At 32.8% G+C, this 21,552-nt stretch overlaps 1 protein-coding gene across 1 annotated transcript; it reads right to left on the reverse strand.

Moving 5' to 3' along the window:
* Window positions 1–2,111: 2,111 nt before the first annotated feature.
* Window positions 2,112–17,226, reverse strand: LOC135612855 (calcium and calcium/calmodulin-dependent serine/threonine-protein kinase-like). Its single transcript, XM_065109600.1, has 7 exons — window positions 15,717–17,226; window positions 14,619–14,673; window positions 5,518–5,628; window positions 5,168–5,400; window positions 4,154–4,361; window positions 2,711–2,770; window positions 2,112–2,628 (listed from the first exon to the last, which is right to left on the reverse strand). The coding sequence occupies exons 1-7, from the start codon at window positions 16,451–16,453 to the stop codon at window positions 2,452–2,454; spliced, it is 1,581 nt and encodes a 526-aa protein (XP_064965672.1). The 5' UTR covers window positions 16,454–17,226; the 3' UTR covers window positions 2,112–2,451.
* Between the last annotated feature and the right edge of the window lie 4,326 nt (window positions 17,227–21,552).

The raw sequence follows: 21,552 nt of genomic DNA on the forward strand, positions 1-21,552 counted from the left end.
TTAGACCTTTCATCGAGCAGCTTTTGGCCATCTCAATCATTTCTCGCTGTTTGTGTGGTTGACCACTGAGGAGCGGTAATGCTGAGTTAGGAGTCAGACTTGAGATCTGATCGAAAGTCAAAATAGTAGCAATGACACGTTCTTTTTTAACAGTGATACAAATGCTATTACGACAAAATCAAAGCTATTCTCTCTTTGAACTCCAACAACACAAATATCATACACTGGATTTTGAAGCATCTCCACTTATACCATACATTGGAGTGAGAGAGAAGGGGACGAGAGGCACTAATACATAAGAACCAATGTGGATTTCCTTATGCATTCAAGCTGATGAACAGAAGACTCCTCGGAGTCTTTTACTATTTTATTTTTATTAAAGAACTAGTAAGAATAATACTCTTCTAGTCTTTCATTATGCATTTTTGTTTGTCTCCCACACCTTTGGGCTTCGGTCATATTTAATTAAAAGACCAGAAAAGCAATATTATGGGTTTAATCTTCCAAGCCGAACTAGTAAAATTTGATATGGTAGAGATCAAAATTTTGAGCTCTTCTTCAATAGTACAAAGTGTCATTTAACAACTTAATCAATTATTATAAAATAAATTTTAGTAATAAGTGTCATTTTAACATATCTTAGATGAGACCCGTTCAAACTTGGGGCTCATCTAGCTCAATTTTTATTTGAACTAGGTGACATATTATAGTAATGTTTGAATTAGTTCTCATCTAGTTCATTTTTATTTTTATTTTTTAATAAAAATAAAAGGAATTAAATATAAAAAAGAATATTAATATTGATTTTAAATTAAAACTTGAACCAAAATCAGAACTAGAACCATCCGTTCCGAAATTTAAAGTAAAACTGCTAATTCCAAAACCAGAAACTAAAAGTGTTTAGAATACTATTGTTCATTTTTCACAAAATCGAAATCGCCAAATTTCAAAGCATATATATATATATATATATATATATATATATATATATATATATATATATATATATATATGTTAGGATAAGACACTAAAGTTTCTTAAATATGTTCCATGGGTACTATTAATTTTACACATAGTGGCTAAATATATTCACAAAATTATCGTAGGTATTGGTGAATGATGCAAGAAGCAACACTTTTTCTTTATCAACTTTTACATCATTTATTCTTAGTTGATTTAATATTCCTTTGCACTTTCAAATATTCAACAAAGTCTCACCTTCCTCTTGTCTACTCCTCGTTTTGGATATAGTTTGTTAATTAAGCTTTTAACTAGATAGATAAAAAGTTTTTAAAATTTATCACAAATAATTACAATGGAATCATTATCAAATACTAAAGATATAATGACACATAATACTCACTCAGTTTGTCTTAATTTTTTTAATATATATAGTTCATCTTTCTAGATTTGACTGCACATCCCTCCAAGGTTTTTGTTAAGCCTCAATGAAACACTCTCTTTTGTTCCTTTGTACCAAAATGAAACTAATTTCATTCATTAAATTTTTATGGCTTGAAAAAATATTCAATGACATTTTATTTGAATCTATAATCCCCTTTATTTAATCTATAATCCTCTCAGATCATTTATATCACTTTATTAACAATGAGGATATTGATATCAATATAATATTCAATGGAACCAACAATAATACATAAATCCAAAATATTTAATGTAGGATTACATTATTTGACACTCAAATTCTTCATCATATGATAAAATAATAAAATTCAAAAATTAAATTCTCTTTCGATTTAATCTAAATCTAAGCTTAGAGTCTATTATATTTCCTCTCGCGTTAACATAAGAAACTTTCTCTCAATCTCTTCAATGTACTAGAGAAAATTGTAGATCACAGCGTCTTTGTCTTCACTACTAAAGTATTGACATAGGATAATTAAATTTTCAAGAATTTTTTATCTTCACTCTTGAAATTTTTTTATTTATTTTCGGAATGATTTGGTTCTCCAAATAATTTTGTTTCAATTAGGCGATCTAAAAAGAACTTACCAACTCCAAAATAAGGATCTAAAATACTAACAAACTCTAACATTAGGTACCCAAATCTCACGCTAAATGAATCCTTCTTATATCTATACACGTATCTATGCAAAATAAAATTTTAACAGTGTGTTAAATTTTATTTTTTGCAATGGAGTTCTATAGGAACAAGTGGGATTTTTAAGCCAACATTTTTCTTCTAATAAATTGAGGGAACATGTGACAAAATAAAGTCTACAGACACTATACTAGTAGTACGTAAAAGTAATATATCTTCTACTCCCACTCCCTTTGGTGCAATCACCAAAGCAGCCCCTCAGTCCGGAACCACTCAGGTATAGAGAGCCAAGGTGGACAATGGAGTTCATCTCACCTGTTGCTTCTCATTATGGGGAGTCAAGGTGGACAATGGAGTTCATCTCACCTGTTGCTTCTCATTATGGGGAGTCAAACTGGCCGCAGAGAAGACAGGACAACATCTTGCAGAGAGCTATTTCTATGCATTGCTGCTTTGAACTCATCAAAGGTGACCTTCCCGTCACTGTTAGCATCCATCTGATCGAAGATTTCATCTAGCTTCCCTGGTTCAGTAATATCAGCAGGGAGACAATCCTCAGGCAAGGCCTGCAGAAGTAAACCGTTTCCTTTTAGATCATTGGAAATGGTTTCATGGGATTGAGGAGGAGACTTTAGTTGGTAGTGTTACTCTAAGCATTGACGCCAATTCTTCCCTGCTGATGTATCCCGACCTGTCAGTGTCATACATCTGCGGCAGCAGCACACAAACATATCTTATTAGCGTTAAGAAAGAATAGACCAAACATAACACAGATGTATACCATCAGACACTCTCGTGTCAATGTAGAAGTGTCTCATGTTATGTATAACTCATTGATTTGATTGCAAATTAAGTTCCAAGAGAAGAATATTGTGTCTGCTAATCCTACACAGTTCCCATTTGTGAATTATATATATATATATTTATATATACATATATATATATGTATATATATATGTATATATATATATATGTATATATATATATATATGTATGTATATATATATATGTATATATATATATTTATATATCTATATATGTATATACATATACATGTATATGTATATACATATACATGTATATATTGTTAGAAAATAAATAGATAAACAAGTTGTAGAAAATTCTCCCTTCTAACCTGTATAAAAGGAAGGGGGATATGTTAATAACAATCAACTTCTTCTACAACTTGTTTATCTATTTATTTTCTAACTTGGTATCAGAGCAGTTCCTCTTTGACGACAGCAGTATCGCCGTGTGTTAGCCAAGCGGCCGCAGAGCCAGTGCTAACGAGCACCGTCTTAGCTCTGCTTATCCACTCCTTCTCTTCCTTCATCGTCGGTCTTGCTTTTCTTCGCCGGCCTTGCTCCCTCTCCTATTTGCTACCTACAGCAGACACTCTCCGTCGTCGTCACGCAAGGAGGAAAACATTCTCTCACCCCTTCTCATCCCTTAACAGAGTAGAGAGATTTCCTCAAACAGTTAGGAAAATCTCATCTACTTATCATATATATATACATGTATATGTATATATATATACATGTATATGTATATACATGTATATATATATATATACATGTATATACATATACATGTATATATATATATATATACATATATATATAATTTCACTTCTCCTTTCTTTTCCTCCATTTAAATTTTAATACAAGGAAAAAAAAAAAGAAAAGAAAACTGTACCCAGCTCCACTTGCTACTAAATACATAAATTTGAATCAAATCACATAAACTAGTATGTTATAAAGGATTTATGCTGTCAGTCTTCACGAAGTTTCCAAACTTATTATTGTCGATGGAAGAGAAGGATCTGACTGCTGTTGCTAATCAGGCCTGCATGTCCATGTATGTATATCTTGATTGCATAATCGTTATAACAGTGAGGTTTGCTAATGTATTACCTCTTTCATTTTTTATATGTAGTCATGATACTCAAGATGCTCATGAGTTGGAGAATATTCTATGATCAAGAAAATTCTAGGATATGTTTTCCCTGTGGACATAAGCTGTGAAATCAAAACCATGTTTTCTCTCTCCCTGTTTGTTAAGTGTTTCATGACAAGTATGCTAGCTTGTTACCTGGAAGCAGAGTCGTAGAGCTTCTTCTCCTCGTGAGTTCCTGAGACTGGATAGCCCGCAAAGGATCTCTCTCATGTCAACATTTCCATCACGGTTGTTGTCAAACAGATCAAACACTCGAGAAGCTAGAGGGATTAGTGAATCCATCTTTAGAGCCTTCAGGACTTCCTCAAACTCTGACAGAGTAGCGTTCTCTCCATTTGCACATCTGCATCCACAACACCTACTTTTACGTTTTGAACTCCAATGAATTAAAGATCATACATAGTTCTCTAAGCATTTCAGATTTTTCAGCTCTCATGCCATGATAAATAGATCTTAGCTATTCATACAATAATTTACCAAGATATGATAACTTATCAACAATGTCAGAATTATAGATCATAGTTCTCTATGCACTTCAGAATTTTCAGCTATCATGCCATGATAAATAGATTGTCTTAGGCTACTATTCATACTATAATTTACCAAGACATGAGAACTTATCAACAATTTCAAGTACTACATCAAATACAAATGACTAGGTATGCAGGAAAAAGAAAACAGAGAGAGTTATATCAGATAGTGCCATAAAATTGCTATTTTGAGAATTCACAGGAATAACACAATATAACAGTAGCACAACGTATCATTGTTCTAATAGAAAAAAGCATATGAAACTAAACAATGTTAGCTGGTCTTATGCAAATCAATTGCAAGTTTATTAGACTTATAGAGAACATAGGAGGGAAAAGAAATATTGTATGAGCATGAAAGATTGATTTCACTATATCTGATCTTAATAATGAAATGAGCTCGAGTGACCTATTGTAATTTTCCAGTGCCCTTACCAGAACATACATGTCAGACATTCTCATTAGTGATTTAAGGTTGGATATATTATCAATTTATTCAATATTGCTTGGTCACCGCTACAGCATCTGAACATGATTGTTAAAATGATTCGTAAGGGTAGTTTCAAAATCTCATTAAAAAAAAAAATATATCAACCATATCAGATATCGAAAGAATTACATTCTCTTGAAGTGTAAACGTAGATTTTCAATTTCCTCAGTGGTGAGATCATTTGATCCTAGCAGGCTCTTCAGCCTCTTTGTTCGTAGAGCAACCTTACTACTTAATACGCTTGCTATTGCAGCTGCACGCAATTTCCGCCGAGCATTAAATCTCTGCAGTTTAGTGACAACCTCTGAATCCATGAGCTCCTCCTTAGCAGAATCCCCTATGACCCATGGATGCTTCAGAAGCTGTTTACATATCAGATCAATGAGACTGAATAAACAGACGATATAGAAAAAGTTATATGACATCACCATAGTTCAATATAGTCACAAAAAAATAATGCATATGGACATTAATCATACATCACTAGCAGTGGGTCTCTTATAAGTCTCCACAGATAACAGTCTAGAAATCAAATCCTTCGCTGAAAAGGATATGGTCTTCCATGTAGGATCCTCAAAGTTGAAGTCACCCTGGATATAGAACATTTATGTTGATCGTTAAAATTATAAAAAAATTCATAAGTTTGGCATGAAGAGAAGAAAAATATGATGCGGATTGTTGGGAGGGAGAGAAGAATTGGAAACCAAAAGAGTATCTCAGTGATCAATAATCAAAGGAATATATCAAAAAGTCAATGTAAGATTAACATGATTTGACACTCTTTATCTATATCCATGCAGAAAATCAAATTCTTTATTATATGAAAAAACCAGGAATCACTCTTCCTGAGCTAACTCGAACCAAAGCCCGAAACTCTTGTATATCCTCTCATATAAACCCGAAGAATTCTTCGCTCAACTCTCTCTAGATCCACTAGAGAATATCTTAAGAGCACCCAAAATATTTTCATCTATGCCTCTCCCTTTTACTAAAATCATGAAATGTGTGACGTATTTATAAAAACAAATCCTAATTCACTAAGAAATACTCTTTCTACTTGGATCTCCAATCTCAATCTACCAAGGACTTTAAATCTAATTAGTACTGCTCCAAATATCAAAATGGTTTCAGCATAATTACTATTTTTAAAATACTTCAAATCCTAACCATCTCTATGTTAGCGAGTATCTTCCTACTTTGTGTCTCCTATACAAAATCTATAAACTATTGGCTTAAAGAATTTACCGCAGCTACGCAGATGAATCGATTCATGGCTCAACATTTGATTATAATAAACTCGCCAATATACCATGTGTAACTAAAACTAAATCAATGACACTACTTATTCAGGAGAGATCTTCATCTCTCCGTCTCACCACCAATTCGACTTTTCCCCTTACATTGTCCATCACCCTTTGTTTTCTTTATCGCGAACAAGACTTGCTATTGCAGGTACCTACCATCCCTACATGTGCAACATGTGTCCAGCCCTTTGAGATCTTTACTATGCTTCATCCATATGGTATAATTCTTGATGCAATCTTCATTCATTAGGCCTATATAACCCCAAGAAATTTTTAAAACTCCACCTCTAACCCTATAGCCATAATCCTTGGAAACCAAAAGACTTAAAAAATTTGTATCTTTGGAACATAAGCCACATCCTCTAAAGTATGTTGTGTTCCCTCAAATATTTTGATATTTACCTTACCAACATGTATGACATCCATCATTGAATCATCACTTAGATTCAACTTGCTAGTCAACTTGTTATTTAGTGAACCAAAACAATCTTTTGAGAACAAATACGAGTAACACAAGCAAAATTTAAATGTCAACTCTTCTAGAAAAATGCATTATTACCTTTGGAGAGTATGAGGACATCTCCATCACCATCCATCATAAGAAGGCACTCATCAGGCTCTTCTTCCCTTTCTTTTAGACAAGTTACTTCATATGTCCATAATAGCATTGAACATCATCCAAAAACCTAACTTTTGATCTTGATTTGTCATCTTGAGATCAACTCTTATCGAAAAATCATCCTAATTGATATCCACCCTAAGTAGCTAATGCCTCATTATCAATGTTCTTATATTTATCCTTTTTCCTTGTAACATGAGATACTAAAGCTTTTTCAACTTGTTTCAGAGTTATTGTATCTTTTTCACATAATATCTATCTCTACAAAATTGTCATAAAAGTTGATGAGTGATGCAAGAAGTAACATCTTATCTTCTTCATTAGTCTTCACATCAACTTTATTTAGTTTATCTAAAATTTCTTTGAATATATTTAGATGTTTTATCAAGTCTTTGCCTTCCTCGATTCTCAACTATAACTTCTGGTTTAGATATAACTTGTTAGTCAAACTTTTAGTCAAATAAAGCTTTTTCGTGATGACGAAATCGTCATCAATTATATTATTGATAGTATTATCAATGATGCAAAGACGAATAGTGGTTACATACTTTGCCTGAAGCTTCTCTCAATATCTCAATATTTATCACTCATATTTTCTGGTTTGGTTGGTTGTCCTAGACCTTGTAGTTCAAGAAGACCATCTTCTTTGCCACAGAGTGAAACTATTTCTTTCATCAAATTTCTCCATAGTAAAGTCCACAGAAATAACTGACAATATCCTTATTAATTTTCTAATTATGGATATTTTAAGCTTTGATACCATTTTGTTAGGGAGAGAGAAGAACTCAAAACTAAAAGAGAAACCCGAAAGATCAACCAAAGAATATACTAAAAAATGATATAAGATTAACGTGGTTTGACACTCCCTACCTAAATGTATGTAAAAAATTAAATTCTTAAATATATGAGAAAACTAATATGCGGAATCACTCTCTCATAAGTTAACTCAAACCCGAGCCTGAAACCGTTATACACACTTTCACATAAACCCGAAAAACTTTTTTCTCACCTCTTTCTAGATTCAATAGAGAATGTACTCAGGAAAACCCAAAATGTCTTCCTCTATAACTTTTCCTCTCATAAAAATCATGAGATAAATAGTGTATTTATAGAAACAAGTCCTCATTCACTAAGGACTTCTCATTTTACTTGGATCACTAATCCAAATCCTAATACACTAAGAAATTAAATCTAATTAAGATTCCTTGCTAGTTCTAAGTTCTAACACAAATCATTAATTATACATCAAACCATTTAGGGATAATGTGCAATACCACCATGTTAAATGTCAATCTTCCTTCCTTTGGTCCATCCTTAAAATGTCTCTCCAAGCCTCCAAGGATCTTGCTTTTGAGTTCTAATAGCTATTTATCCTAATAGCATCGTATTCCTTCTCTATGCTTTGTGGACAAGTGGAATTGCCTTCGGCCAGGTGATGATTATTGTTGACAAGAACATGGAGGAGCAGAACATGGATCTCCGATCACCATTGCAAATTAAAAAGTAGCATCTCTATAAGATTCAAGGGAGTGTTAGGTTCAAAGTTGTGGGGTTGCTATGCTTAAAAATCAACATTGTAAAGCAAGAAGGTACATCTCTCCAAGGAGGAAGTGGCCGACTCTCTAGGCACACCTCAGACAAATGGAGATTTTCTTAATCTATGATTTATCTGACTAGTGTTAGTTAGACACAAGATTTTAAAAAGCAAGAAATCTATGGAATCCATCCAAGAAGGAAATTGCTGACCCTTTAGGCATACCTTAAATCGACAAAGATTTTCTTAATTTGTGACTTCTCTGACTAATGAGTACAATTAGTTAGAACCAAGGTTTGACAAAGTAAGAAGGTTATGAAATCTCTCCAAGGAGCAAGTGGCTGACTCTCTAGTCACACCTTAGACAGACATATTTTCTTAATCTGTGATTTATTTCACTAATGATTACTATTAATTGGAGCCAAGGTTTGATACATCGCCTGAAACAGGACAAATTGGGAGACTTATACCAATCAATTAGTTGACCAATATGCTCAAATATGGTCTGATATCGGCTGGCACGGGATATATCGATTGATCTGGTAAAATTTATCTAGTATATTGAAATTTGACCCATACCAACCAAAATTGGGTCAATTTTGACCCCAACAGTCAAATTGACCATTGGGATCTCTTTCGGGGCTTTAAATCTCCCTCCTTTCCCCCTCTTTTACTTACTTTCTCTCACTCTTATTGACCCTCTCAATCTCACTCTCAGTCACTCTCTCAATCTCACTCTTTTTCCCACTTTTTCTTACACTTTTGTAATTAAAGTTCCTAAGCAAATGATTCAACATCAATGAAAGCAACTTCCTACAACAGAGACCTGTCTACTTTATTTAAGTATACTTTATATTATGGATGAATCCTTAAAAATATATATTTTTTTATTTTTTAGTTAGTTTTGACTTTTTTCCTAATAATTCGGTATGCATCGATAATACCAACACACAGTATGTCGGTAGCTACCTGTACATACTAGTTTGATCAAGGGGACTGATACCACCAATCAGCATGACAATCCTTGGTTGGAACCACTATGGTGTTAGACATAAGGCTATAAGAAAATATATTGTAGCACATACATTTTCTCTCTTTTTTCTTTCTTTTTTCTTCTTCTCGCTTCTCACCCTCTCTTCTGCTTCCATGAGAGATCCTCTCTCTGTTTCTTTTTTTTTCTTCTCTCTTTTCCTTCTGCCTTCTCTTCTTCTTCTTCTTCCACAAGATCATCTTTCTCTTCCTTTCTTCTTCTCTCTTCTCTCTTCTTCTTTCCTTCTCCCTTCTTTTTTGTTTCTCTCTTTCTCTCTCTCCTATGTGAAACACTCCTTATGTAAGAGGCGATGTAGTGAAGGTGTTAACTAGCTTAATTGATAAAGATTTGAAAGTATATTATGAGGTCCTGGACTCAAATTTCGCCTTCACCACTTATCATTTATAAAAAAAAAAAGCAGTGATGCAATTACAATACAAAGGCAGTGTTGAGCTAATTATTTGTTTCTCTTTCTCTCTCTTCCATGTGAAACACTCCTTATGAAAGAGGCAATGCAGTTACGAGACACACAGGTGGTGGGGAGCTAATTTATTTTTTCTTTTGTGCCTTTTGCATTATTTACATTGGGGTCCTTAAAATAAAAATATAGATATTACATATTTCCCCCTAAATAAAAAGTTTAGTCCATAAATGTGATGTATTTGATTCAAAAAAGATTAATAATAATATAACTTCAGTCATACTTTCATTTTTTTCTACATAATTTCATCAAATATACTAATCAATAAAACTCTTATCAGATAGTTCCTGTAATTGTTTATTCAATTATTTTAATTTAATAAATATCATTCTATAAAGGATCTTAACAATTAATCCAGTGTTAAATATTAAATTCATAATGACTTCAATCTCACGATCAGGTAATAACTCTGATAACTTCTAGAGAAACATCTGAGTCTTTATAATATTGAATGATCTATCAAGTTCACATCATCTTAATTGATGTTTAAGAGTACAATTATATATCTTTAGCATCTCATCCTCGATCAATATTTGGTTTAGATCACTAAAAAGACTTAGGGAGAAGTATATTGTATTTTTAAAGCTGAATTTAACGTTATCAGTGATTAAAAAATCCACACTTATCTATAACAAATCAAAGAGAATATAGGTATATTATGTATATTCCAAGATAGCATCAAAATCTTTTATTACTAATTTAATTAAATAATTTAAAATTTATTAACATCAATATTCATCAGTAGATTTACAAAACAGTTAGGATGACTCCATTAGGTCTTTTCGGCTTGGAGCTAGACAGTAATAAACCTACAACCCTTTCTTGTGGACTAACAACTACAGAGCTAACCGTTGTTCTATTTGTTTGGTAGTTGCTACCAAGACGATTTCTTTATGCCCATCAAAGGACCTCGAGATGCTAATCCACGAAAATCAATAATAGAAATAGAAAAGAACACAACTGCAGAACAAGGGCAACCAATGAAAATACATCATGTTCTTACTCGTCAACTTTGACAATTGTTTTCTTTTTGTAAAATATAGGTGACAATGGTGGGGTTTGAACTAAGATCTACGATGAGCCATCAAAGTCTTTACCAGCTAGACTATCTAGATACTTATAATAATATCGCACACAATTCAATGTGTACACATATGTATACATCCTCTTATATTTCTTAACAAATATAGTCAAGTGCATCCGCAATAGTCAATTCATTAACCTCAATAGTCAAATGCTTCATCAAATTACTTTTATCTATCAATATTACATATAACATCGCTTCTTTTCTAATAGATCAATACGTAACTTAATAAAAGTCTACAGCAACAAAAACCCTAGCTAATCAAAGATAATCCTAAGTAATTCTAATATGACTTTGGATAAACTATTTAATCAGATCCATTAATGTACAAGTATAATCATATCTGATCACATCAGCTCAGTTTTAATATACAAATTGCATCCACTACCAAGTGAGGTCAGATTCTTTATAAAGGTTATAATTAGATCAGATATACTCTATCAAGCTTCAATTACAGAGGTCCATTATAATAAAAAATTTGCCATGATTTAGTATAACCAATAATCAACGATTAGGTTTGTAAATAAATAATAAAATCAAGATAGTCAACTAAAAACGTCCTTTTATGATTTATCAAAAAATTCCTGAAACATATATTATATATTTCTTGAGGCCTCAGAAGTCTTAAATCTTCAAATGATATCATAACACCCGTATAGAAAACCTCAAGACACTACAAATTGCTAAAATTGATCCTCGATGTACACTCCCAAGTATTAAGACATTCTTAAAACAAGAATTCACCCAAACCTATTTGCCTGTGCAATTATACTCTTTTTTTAAAGTAAGAAATCTTGATTTTACTTCTAGATGCAACCACAGGAGCAGCGACACATAGATGGATTACGTTCTATATGGTTCTTGTGCAGGACAATGCCATATAGATGTCTGACAAAGCGTATGTGAAGGAAGTAAAAATAAATAAAAATTGGAAGTGCAATGATGGGAGCCGGTACACTAGGCAGTCCGTCCATGATCAGAAGACCAGTCAATTTCTGATGTGATAAAGAAATCATTGTGGTAGTTGTTATGCTTAGTGTAGTTAGGGTCTCATTGTTAAGTGATTCCATGCCAATTTGTACATTCATATGATGAACAATATACTAATATAGTACCTTGGATGTCAAGAGACCACTTGTCTATTTTCATTTTTGCAGCATTTAACATCAGCTTAGCTAGGGTGTTTATTGCAGGAGCATATGCAGTCAAAAGTGTCATTCCAATTCAGAAATTTTTAATATAAATATGATTATGAACAATAGCAATAATGATCTATGCAATATATAAATACAACATATAGTTTAAAGAAATTACCAACAAAAAAAATTAAGTAAGCTATTGAAAAAGGACATCTATAGCTAGAAACTACCATGTGATAAGGTAAGATTAGACTTTCATGATTTGAAGCACTGATTAGTAAAACAAAGCAACTGAAACATGAGTACTATCAAATAATTGTTAGTTTGAATATCAGATCATCATGAGGACTAAAAAAGAATAGTAGCACAAAGCGACACAGCAGTAGGACCACAAGAATAGTAGCATATTAGTGAGAGCAATGAAATAGTAGCAAAAACCATTTGGAAGTTTTTCTTCCAATTTTAATTTCTTTTTATGAGATTTTGGGATGTTTCATTAAACTTCAGCTGAATTAACACTTGTGTCAAAAGCATAAGCTGAGAGGAAAATTGAGCAACTTATATTTAAATTTAACATTCCTTCTCATGTGAAAGCTAGATGAAAGTTTAATGGGCTTGAGATACACCTAATAGTCAGAGAAAATGAATTAACTCAATTTGACATCATGACCAACTCAAATTCCATGATAAAATTTTAGTTTGGTTTACCATTTATCCTGAAAGTTTAAGCAGATAGATAGGAAATGAGACAAGTTATATTTAAACTCTAACACCAACTGACAATCGAAGCTATCTATATACCCTATTATCTCATCTGTTGACATAAGTTTCTAGAGGGATTGGCAGCAGCCAATTTAATATAAGTTTCTGTGTTAAAAAAAGCAGAACATAATGTACTGTTTTCAAATATCAAAGTCACACGATTGTAGTTTTACCCTATTTGATAAAATTTTCACATGTTGGGCTTAAGCAAAGGGCAGCGGTCAATGATCTATCAGGGTTCACACGGTACCAGAGAAGGAAAATAGAAAAAAAAAAAAGAAGAGCAGCAGAAAGGAGGTGGAGACTGGAACAACAGAAAGATTGGGGGAAGAGTAGTCAGGCAAAGAAGGGAAGCAGATGAGACGCAAGCAAAAGAAGAATAAAGAACAGCACACATTCATTTGTTGTTGCTGATTATGTTGTTAATAACCGTTCCTATCATCCATGAATTGGGGGAAAGTTTCTAGTGTTCTCCTTAGACATTGAAAGTTATAGAAGGATCAAATAATTAAATGAGAAGTTCAGCAAGAAGCAATGTATTTCACTTCCCGACTATTGCAAATGAAGTGTAACAAACATAATCTACATATTCTTAGATCATCATGCCTTGGTTAATTCTAGTAATATTCTACCCCAGTATTTGCTGTTTCCCTGTATAAGGAACAAAAAGAGAGTGCACTAAAGTTGTTGAGGCTGCAAGCAAATTCATTTTTATTGCTGACGATGTCAGTCACATAGGTAAGCAATGGCGTGGAAATATACTTTTTCCTATTGCTCCCTTCATGACTACCACAGCATGCAACAGAGGTAAAACGATTGTTGCATTGCCACCATGGCTACTAATAGGCCTGTTCCTTTCACTCAATGGCATTTTGTTTCCTTCTGTTTACTGTTATAAATAATTAAATCGAGCTAAAATTAACGTACCAAGTATGAAAGAGCAACACAGGATGAAAAGAATCCTTTTGCATCAGCTACATGCCATTTGCCAGACAACTTCATATTTATTATGTATTCTCTAAAATTAGCCTTTCTATTTTATTTAGATCAGTTCGGTAGAAAATTTACAATCACTTCAGGTCACAGCTCATCTTTTCTAACATACAGTTTATCTGACCCATCTTTTGTGAGAAACTAAAGCTTCTAAAACCCATTTCCAAACTCTAAGAAAAAGAACACAAGGAAGCCTATTTTTCTAGCTAAAATCAAGTGTTATTTTTTTAGCTAATCCTACTAAATATTCAGATAAAAAGCCCCCTTCCCTTTATGTAATATATATATATATATATATATATATATATATATATATATATATATATATATATAATATTAAAATTTGTCATGATTAGAACTGTTGATATCAAATCTGTTATTATATATACAGAATCTGCACACCTAAAAGTACATTCTAGTTCAAAAGCTCATGTAGCAATCAATTAGTGAAGAAATTATTTTCAAAAATGTTATTCGGGGTAGTATCTAGAATTAAAATCACTTAAAAGAGCAGGAGCTCTATTCCTCCAGAAGCTATACAATTTAAGCAGTTATACAAAAACCAAGTGAGAAGACAACGTAAAAGTAGGCAGCAAAGAAGTGCTTATGAAATTGTTACAGTAGACAAACTTACAGCCAGTATCCGTTGTTGTTTTTCTCGATTTGTTGATGCAGTAAATGGTGGGCATCTGTAGTGATGAATAACAAAATTATTTGCAAAGTCAAAGTTAGAAATGTCTTCCTGCATAGGAAACACAATCCCCCACTACTCCCTTTCCTTCCTCTTCCTCTGTTCTTCCTCTTCGCCACCAGACGTCAGCAATGATAATGGTAGTGGGAGAGACAGGGGTTATTATAGCCAAATCTAGTGAGATTTTGGCGTGTGCAGGTCCAAAGGCAGATGTTTTCATTCTTTTTCCCATAAGTTCAGTGATATCGACTAGTTAGAAGGGCTAAAGAGACAAGCAAGGAAGCATGTACTTAGATCATAATACCAAGTACTTAATCAAATTCTTAAAGAGAAAAATCCCCTAAGAGCCATTGAACCTTCTGAAAAACTTTATTTTTTTCATTTTATGCTTCCTCAGGAAAGGGGACCTAACCAAATGGCAGATTGTTTAGCTACCAATGGCACTAATCTAGACTTTCTAGTTTCCCTTAAAAGAATTCTCTTTGTTTTCATTTTATTTTTCTTCAAGAAAGGGAACCTTACCAAATGGCAGATTGTTTAGCTACCAATGACACTAATCTAGGCTTTCTAGTTTCCCTTAAAATAATTCTTTGTTCGCAAGTGAAATAAAAGATTTTTTTTTTTCTGCTAATGTAAGTGGCAAAGATAGGATTTGGTTCTAGTTCCTTGCTACTTTATTAGTCTAGCATCAATCTTGAAGATTTATTGGATGTTGTTTCGATCCCTTAATTTGGTAAATAGATTCCTTTATCGATTAGGTAAATATATATGGTACATCACCATCGAACAAATACTTCAAACGTAAAATTTAATCTTAGTTAAATGATCCTGTTACAAAAAAATATTTCCAGACTGAACCTAAGAATATGCAGACCTAACATACCATCACCAACAACAAAAGTTTAGGTATAAAACTTTGTGAAATGGGATATAGAACCTTCAATTTAGGATAAGTGAATTAGGTAGACCAGTAGTAGAGAAGTGGTTTGGATACAAGTTTGATTGTTATATATCCAAATTAAAACAAAGACAGAAACATACCCAGATAGAAGGATATACAAGATCACCCCAAGAGACCACATATCACTTGCTGCAGAAACTTCACGCCTTGAAAGAGCTTCAGGTGAGACATAATCAATTGATCCAAACAGCGCAATGATAGGATCAGTGTGATCCTCCACAGAGCTCAAACCAAAGTCCATTATTTTCAACGGAGACCTAGCACTGCTGTCCAAGAACAAGCAATTTTCTGGCTTCAGATCACGATGAACGATGTTGGCTTTATGAAGTGCTGCCAATCCACTGGCTATCTGCTGAACGACTACAGACGCTTCGAATTCCGAATAACGCTCCTGAGCAATAATCCTATCAAACAGCTCTCCGCCAGAACAAAGCTCCAGCACAAGGTGAACTCCATCCACATCCTCATATACATCATATAGATTTATTACATTGGTGTGAGGAGAAACCTTCTCCACTATCCTCCTCATCACTACAATTTCATTTGTCAGCAATGCATCCGATATCGAAATCTGATTCTGATTCCACGAAGGCAGCCTCTTCTTGTGGCCATGATAGGTCTGCAGTGGCCCGGGAGGCGTGTACCCTCCCAATCTTCTCAGGGTTTTAATTGCTACCTGGTTCTGGTTCTGGTTCTGGTTCTTTTCCCTGATGCTGGACTTTCTGATCCCCTTTCTGACAATTGAGAAGCCGCCTCGACCCAGGACATCAACCACCTCGTAATCGTCAGATAGTTTTCTCCGTTCGATCCTCGACATTGTAAAAAGTGGTTCTGCCAGCAGAAGTCGAAAACTTGCTCCACAACTTCTTCTTCACACGCTTCCTATTCCAAAATTTTGGGTTCCACCATCACCTAGATTACTGTCACTACAGATAGATGCTCCCAAAACAAAGCAAAAACAAAGCGCAATTCAAGAACTTGCAACTCTTTTCTAATAAAGACGGAGAAGCAGCACATATGATCAAGAACAGGAAACACAAACAGGCCCAAGAAACTCGACGCGTTCAAGAAGGAAGACGACTTCGAACTACAAATCAATGGAGGGCAAAGATTCCGACCGAGTAATACGAGCCTAAACTGCAATTCAGAATTGCAAGAGATATTTTTTCTGTTTTGGTCTGAGACGAAGGCGCGCGGCAGAGGTGTGAGCGCCGCAGAAGCTGCCGATGGAAAGAGAGATCGAAGGGAACACGGAGATGAATGAAGAATGCTTTGCATTATTAAGAAGCAGATTAGATAATCATGAACGGTGCATTGTATTATATAAAACGGATTATAGTATACAGAAACGGTGGAAGTGGGTAGGGATTATAAAATAGAAAAGAAAAGAGAGAGAGAGAGAGAGAGCAGAGGGAATATCACGGTGGAATCGGCGAAGGGGAGCAGAGACGCAAAAGGACAAGGAACGGAAGCAGGTGAACGAAAGAAGAGGTCAGCCTACTCGAAAGACCAGCAGCTGTTCTCATTTGGTGGTTGTGGAGTACTCTTCCTTGTGTTCTCTTAGAAGGTGCTCAATGATGGTTGGCCGCCAGAAGATGCCGTCGTTGGTGACATCGTTAACAAGATCAACACAGCAAACAACGAAAAGGAAAGGATAAAAAACACACAGCAATCAACGAATGGTTCCTTCGTCCCGAATTTGTGTCCAACATAATAAGCTCGTTCAGTAGTCCTCCAAACATTGACCAAACGTTGCGGCCCGCTCAAATTTTTCCCAAAACAAAAAAAAAAAACACACATATTCTAATACTACAGTGCACTGTTCATGATTAACTAATATGCTTTTTAAAACAGATTATGAGAGTTCGACTATGAAATTCTAATATAAAAAATAATACAAGGATTATTTATAAATAATACTTTTTTTTATTTTTTGGTCTTTATATACCCTATTTTTAATTAATTATTTAAAATATCATTTGGAAAGAAAAATAATATTTTATTATTTGATGTGACACTATAATGAAAATAAATATTTAACATTTATTGGGTTTTCAATATTTTTATTTTTTCATATATTTAAAATTTCAAATAATATTATTATATCATTTTTAACTTTATATTAAAAGGTTAAATTTTATTTTTATTATTTTAATATAATGGGTGATTATTTGATCAATCACTCCCTTTTTTATTATTTCCGTTTCATAATCTCTTATATCAATACTACCATTAAGACATTGCCCGGTACAATAATATCATTAATTATTGTTAAACCTAGTTGTCGACTTTCTCTCTATTGCAATTGAATCCAACTAATTCTACTCTCATGTGCACTCCTCTGTTTTCTTGGCTCTCTAGCTACCTCTACTCTCTCGCGTCAAACAGTTCTCTTTAGTAATCGACGAAACATGTTCACTAACTCTTCTACTTTTTCTTAGACCTCATATGTCCAATCTTGTTTTGGAACTCTACTATCGACTCTTTAACATCCTCACGGGTTTTATTGTTATTACCCTTATCCTTAAGCTATAGCTTCTATGAAACTCATTCCCATCTCGTCTACTCTCGATAAGGCAAACCCAATAGGTATTTCTCTTATCTCGAGTGGCTCTACCTATACAGTGTTTTGGTTTTAGTTTTTAGATTTTTATCTAGGGTTTTCCCTCATTAGTGACAACCTAAACCCTAAAGCGGATAGCATTGTATCATATCTTCTCTCTCCCAAATCCCTAATGTTCTCTTCATCTTCTCTAGTGCTGACGACTCTGGACTCCCATAAATCTTAATCTCCTATAGCTTTTACAATCATCTCATCGATTATGAAACACTATAGATCAGTGTCGAAAATACCCTAAAACTCCCCTAAAAGCTTTGCCTTTTTTGTGTAGATTACTCGACTGGACATTAGTATTTCTGGATTAGTTCTCAATGACAATAGTATTGAGCATCTCGGTTCTCGTTGGTTGTCTAAGAGTGAACACTGTGTCGTATTCATATTGCTCTTCTCATAGGTTTGATAAGTAATGATCGTGTCCTCTATTGAAACACTATAATCGTATATTATTTTCAAAAAGTTAAATTAGTAGGTGTTAAAGACACTAAGATGATTCTTGATGATTTGACTATGAATTTTAAAGATGAGGCTAAGAATAATGACACTGAGAGTAAGACTCCTGAGGGGTAGACTAGATAATTAGCCATGAGAAGATCATGATTGTTGAGGTGGAGGGGCTACGAGTCAAGCTTAATTAGCTTAGAACCTTAGGTGATGAGATTGGAACTATTGATGTTAAGATAGGTAAGACCACAAGGGAGGAGGCTATGATGATTGGGGTTAAGGGGTGAAGAGACTTTAAGTATTGAGATTTACAAAACTACTATGGTATATGAGAATAAGAGTGTCAAAATGATCGAGGAGGAGGTCAATAGAATTATACAGGTTGTGTATGTGGAGGAAAGAACAAACATTGAATGAATAAGTTGTGATGCAAAGGATCACTAAATAACTCAATTTGTCATATTATTAGAGAAGTTTGATGACATAGAAGCATATGACTAAGAGAACTGGGAAATACTATTATCCATCTTTAATAAGGTCCCAACTGTAAAGGCCGAGTGATGCAGCTACAAGGAGGATGAATATTGTGGCTTTACTAATAAAAAAGTTCTACAACTGGTAAGAAAAATAACAAGAAGAGCAAGAGTAATGAGCAAGAACAAGGTGAGGGAGACAAATTAATAGCAATAGGTGATGCAACCGGACAAATTGAATAAATGGACAAAGAAGATCGGTTATAGCTTCGTGAAACCAAGAGAGATGTGGTGGTCAAGGTATAGCAACATATGTACTATTATTGTTTCTTATATTTCATTTGCATCTTATTAATTGATGTTTTTTCTTTGAATGTACGAGAAGGATGAGATTGCTAACGATGAGGAAGCCACAATGATAATATTCAATATGAAGCATTTATCATGAGTTTCGTATATAAAGTTTTGAGTTTTTATTGATTACATATTTCACGTCAGTTTTTTCGTGAGACATGTTAATATTAATATCTATTTTAGTTTGAAATTTATTTGTCGACAAACGTTTCATTATTCTTATTCATCATGAGTATTTAACTGTGACATAGAATATGTAATCTTATTTGTAAACGACATATATCTATAAATAATATCAATAACATGCCACATATTTCTATCAATAATATGATATCATAAACAGACATATATCTAGGTATCTTATCTTTCTATGGCTAAATGCACAAAGTATTTATTGCCAAATGCATCAAAATAATTTATAAATGAAGTGACTATATATATATATATATATATATATATATATATATATATATATATATATATATATATATATATATATATATATATATATATATATATATATATTCATGTGGATTATACTTGTCAAATGGAGTAGATAATTTTTTTTATTATAATAGAGGAAAAAATTCCTCCCCAAACAGTGGCCAACGACTCTCCTTATGTATGTATACACATAAAAATATCTTAAAAAAGAAAGTACAAGAAATTTGATTAATCATTTGTTTCAACCACTACATTGCTTGCATGAGCATTTCTTTTTTTTTTTCTCTTAATTTTCGGATCCAAGATGAAAGGAATGATTATTTTTTATTTTTTAATTATTTTATATATACTATATTTTAACTTTACTTATAAAAATAAAAATGAAGTTATTACTATTATCTGACTTTTTAGTGTAGATTGCACAACAAAATTAGACTAAATTTTGCACATATTGGAATAACAAAAAGTAATTGTACGTATTATTTATCCTTATACATTGGTAATATATTGTTGATATAAATAATGAAATATAATCATAGTCAAATCTTTAAATTTACACTAATTTTAAACATGATTATACAAGTGGAATAGAATACTTTTATAGATTTTTAATTTTAGATAAATTTATATACATTTTCATGATTTATTTGGTAATTTTCACATGGGTTGTAAGAAATTAGATTGAATATGGATTTATTTAATAAAAATAATTACATTATGTATTTAGTACTTTGTTACAGTTATACTAATTTTTTTAAAATCTGAATTATACTGAACAGTTTAATCGGTTTAAGCCACAATACGAAGGACTTTTTTTTTAGCATTTTAGATTAACGATGCTATGTGGTAAAACTTTGAAATCGAACACTATGCAGCAAAAGTTAGAAGATTGAGATTTTCTTTTAGATAAAGAACTCAAAAATTTTTGTTTTGTTAAAAAAAAAAAGATGCAATTGGTGATGAATTAAAGTGATATCATTGCATACGCTATTAAGGTTGTGATGAAGATTCGTGCTGTGATTTGATGGTTCGTGAGATACTAGAACAGAGTTTGATTGATAATTAGATGTTAGAGATTGTGTAGTAACTTCTATTGCTAAACAATAGTCTCTAATGATTTATGTCTCTCGATAAGAATGTAGTTGTTTTGACAATCAATTATTATCAATTTTATGTTGCTAAAAAAGGATCAGATTTATTAATTGAAGGAGATAATAGTAGATTATGTATTTGTAGTTGTTTCGACAATCAATTATTATCAATTTTATGTTGCTAAAAAAGGATCAGATTTGTTAATTGAAGGAGATAATATTAGATTATGTATTTTTATTTAATTAGATAAGATATATTATTAATATGATTGAATTTTGATTATAGTTATTGATTAATAGTAAAGAAGTTCATATTTCTTATGGGATATCCTTACGAGGAACTTTTAATAATTTATTCTAGATCTTCTAATTTCGTCTATAAATAAACAGAACATCTTGGAAAGGGGAGAAAGAAAGTTTAGTTCTCTTGTATATTTGCATATTAACAATGATTAGGAAAATGAAAATCTAGTTCTCACAGTAATTTTGGATC

Source organism: Musa acuminata, chromosome BXJ2-5 (assembly GCF_036884655.1).
Source record: "Musa acuminata AAA Group cultivar baxijiao chromosome BXJ2-5, Cavendish_Baxijiao_AAA, whole genome shotgun sequence".
Lineage (NCBI taxonomy): Eukaryota > Viridiplantae > Streptophyta > Magnoliopsida > Zingiberales > Musaceae > Musa > Musa acuminata.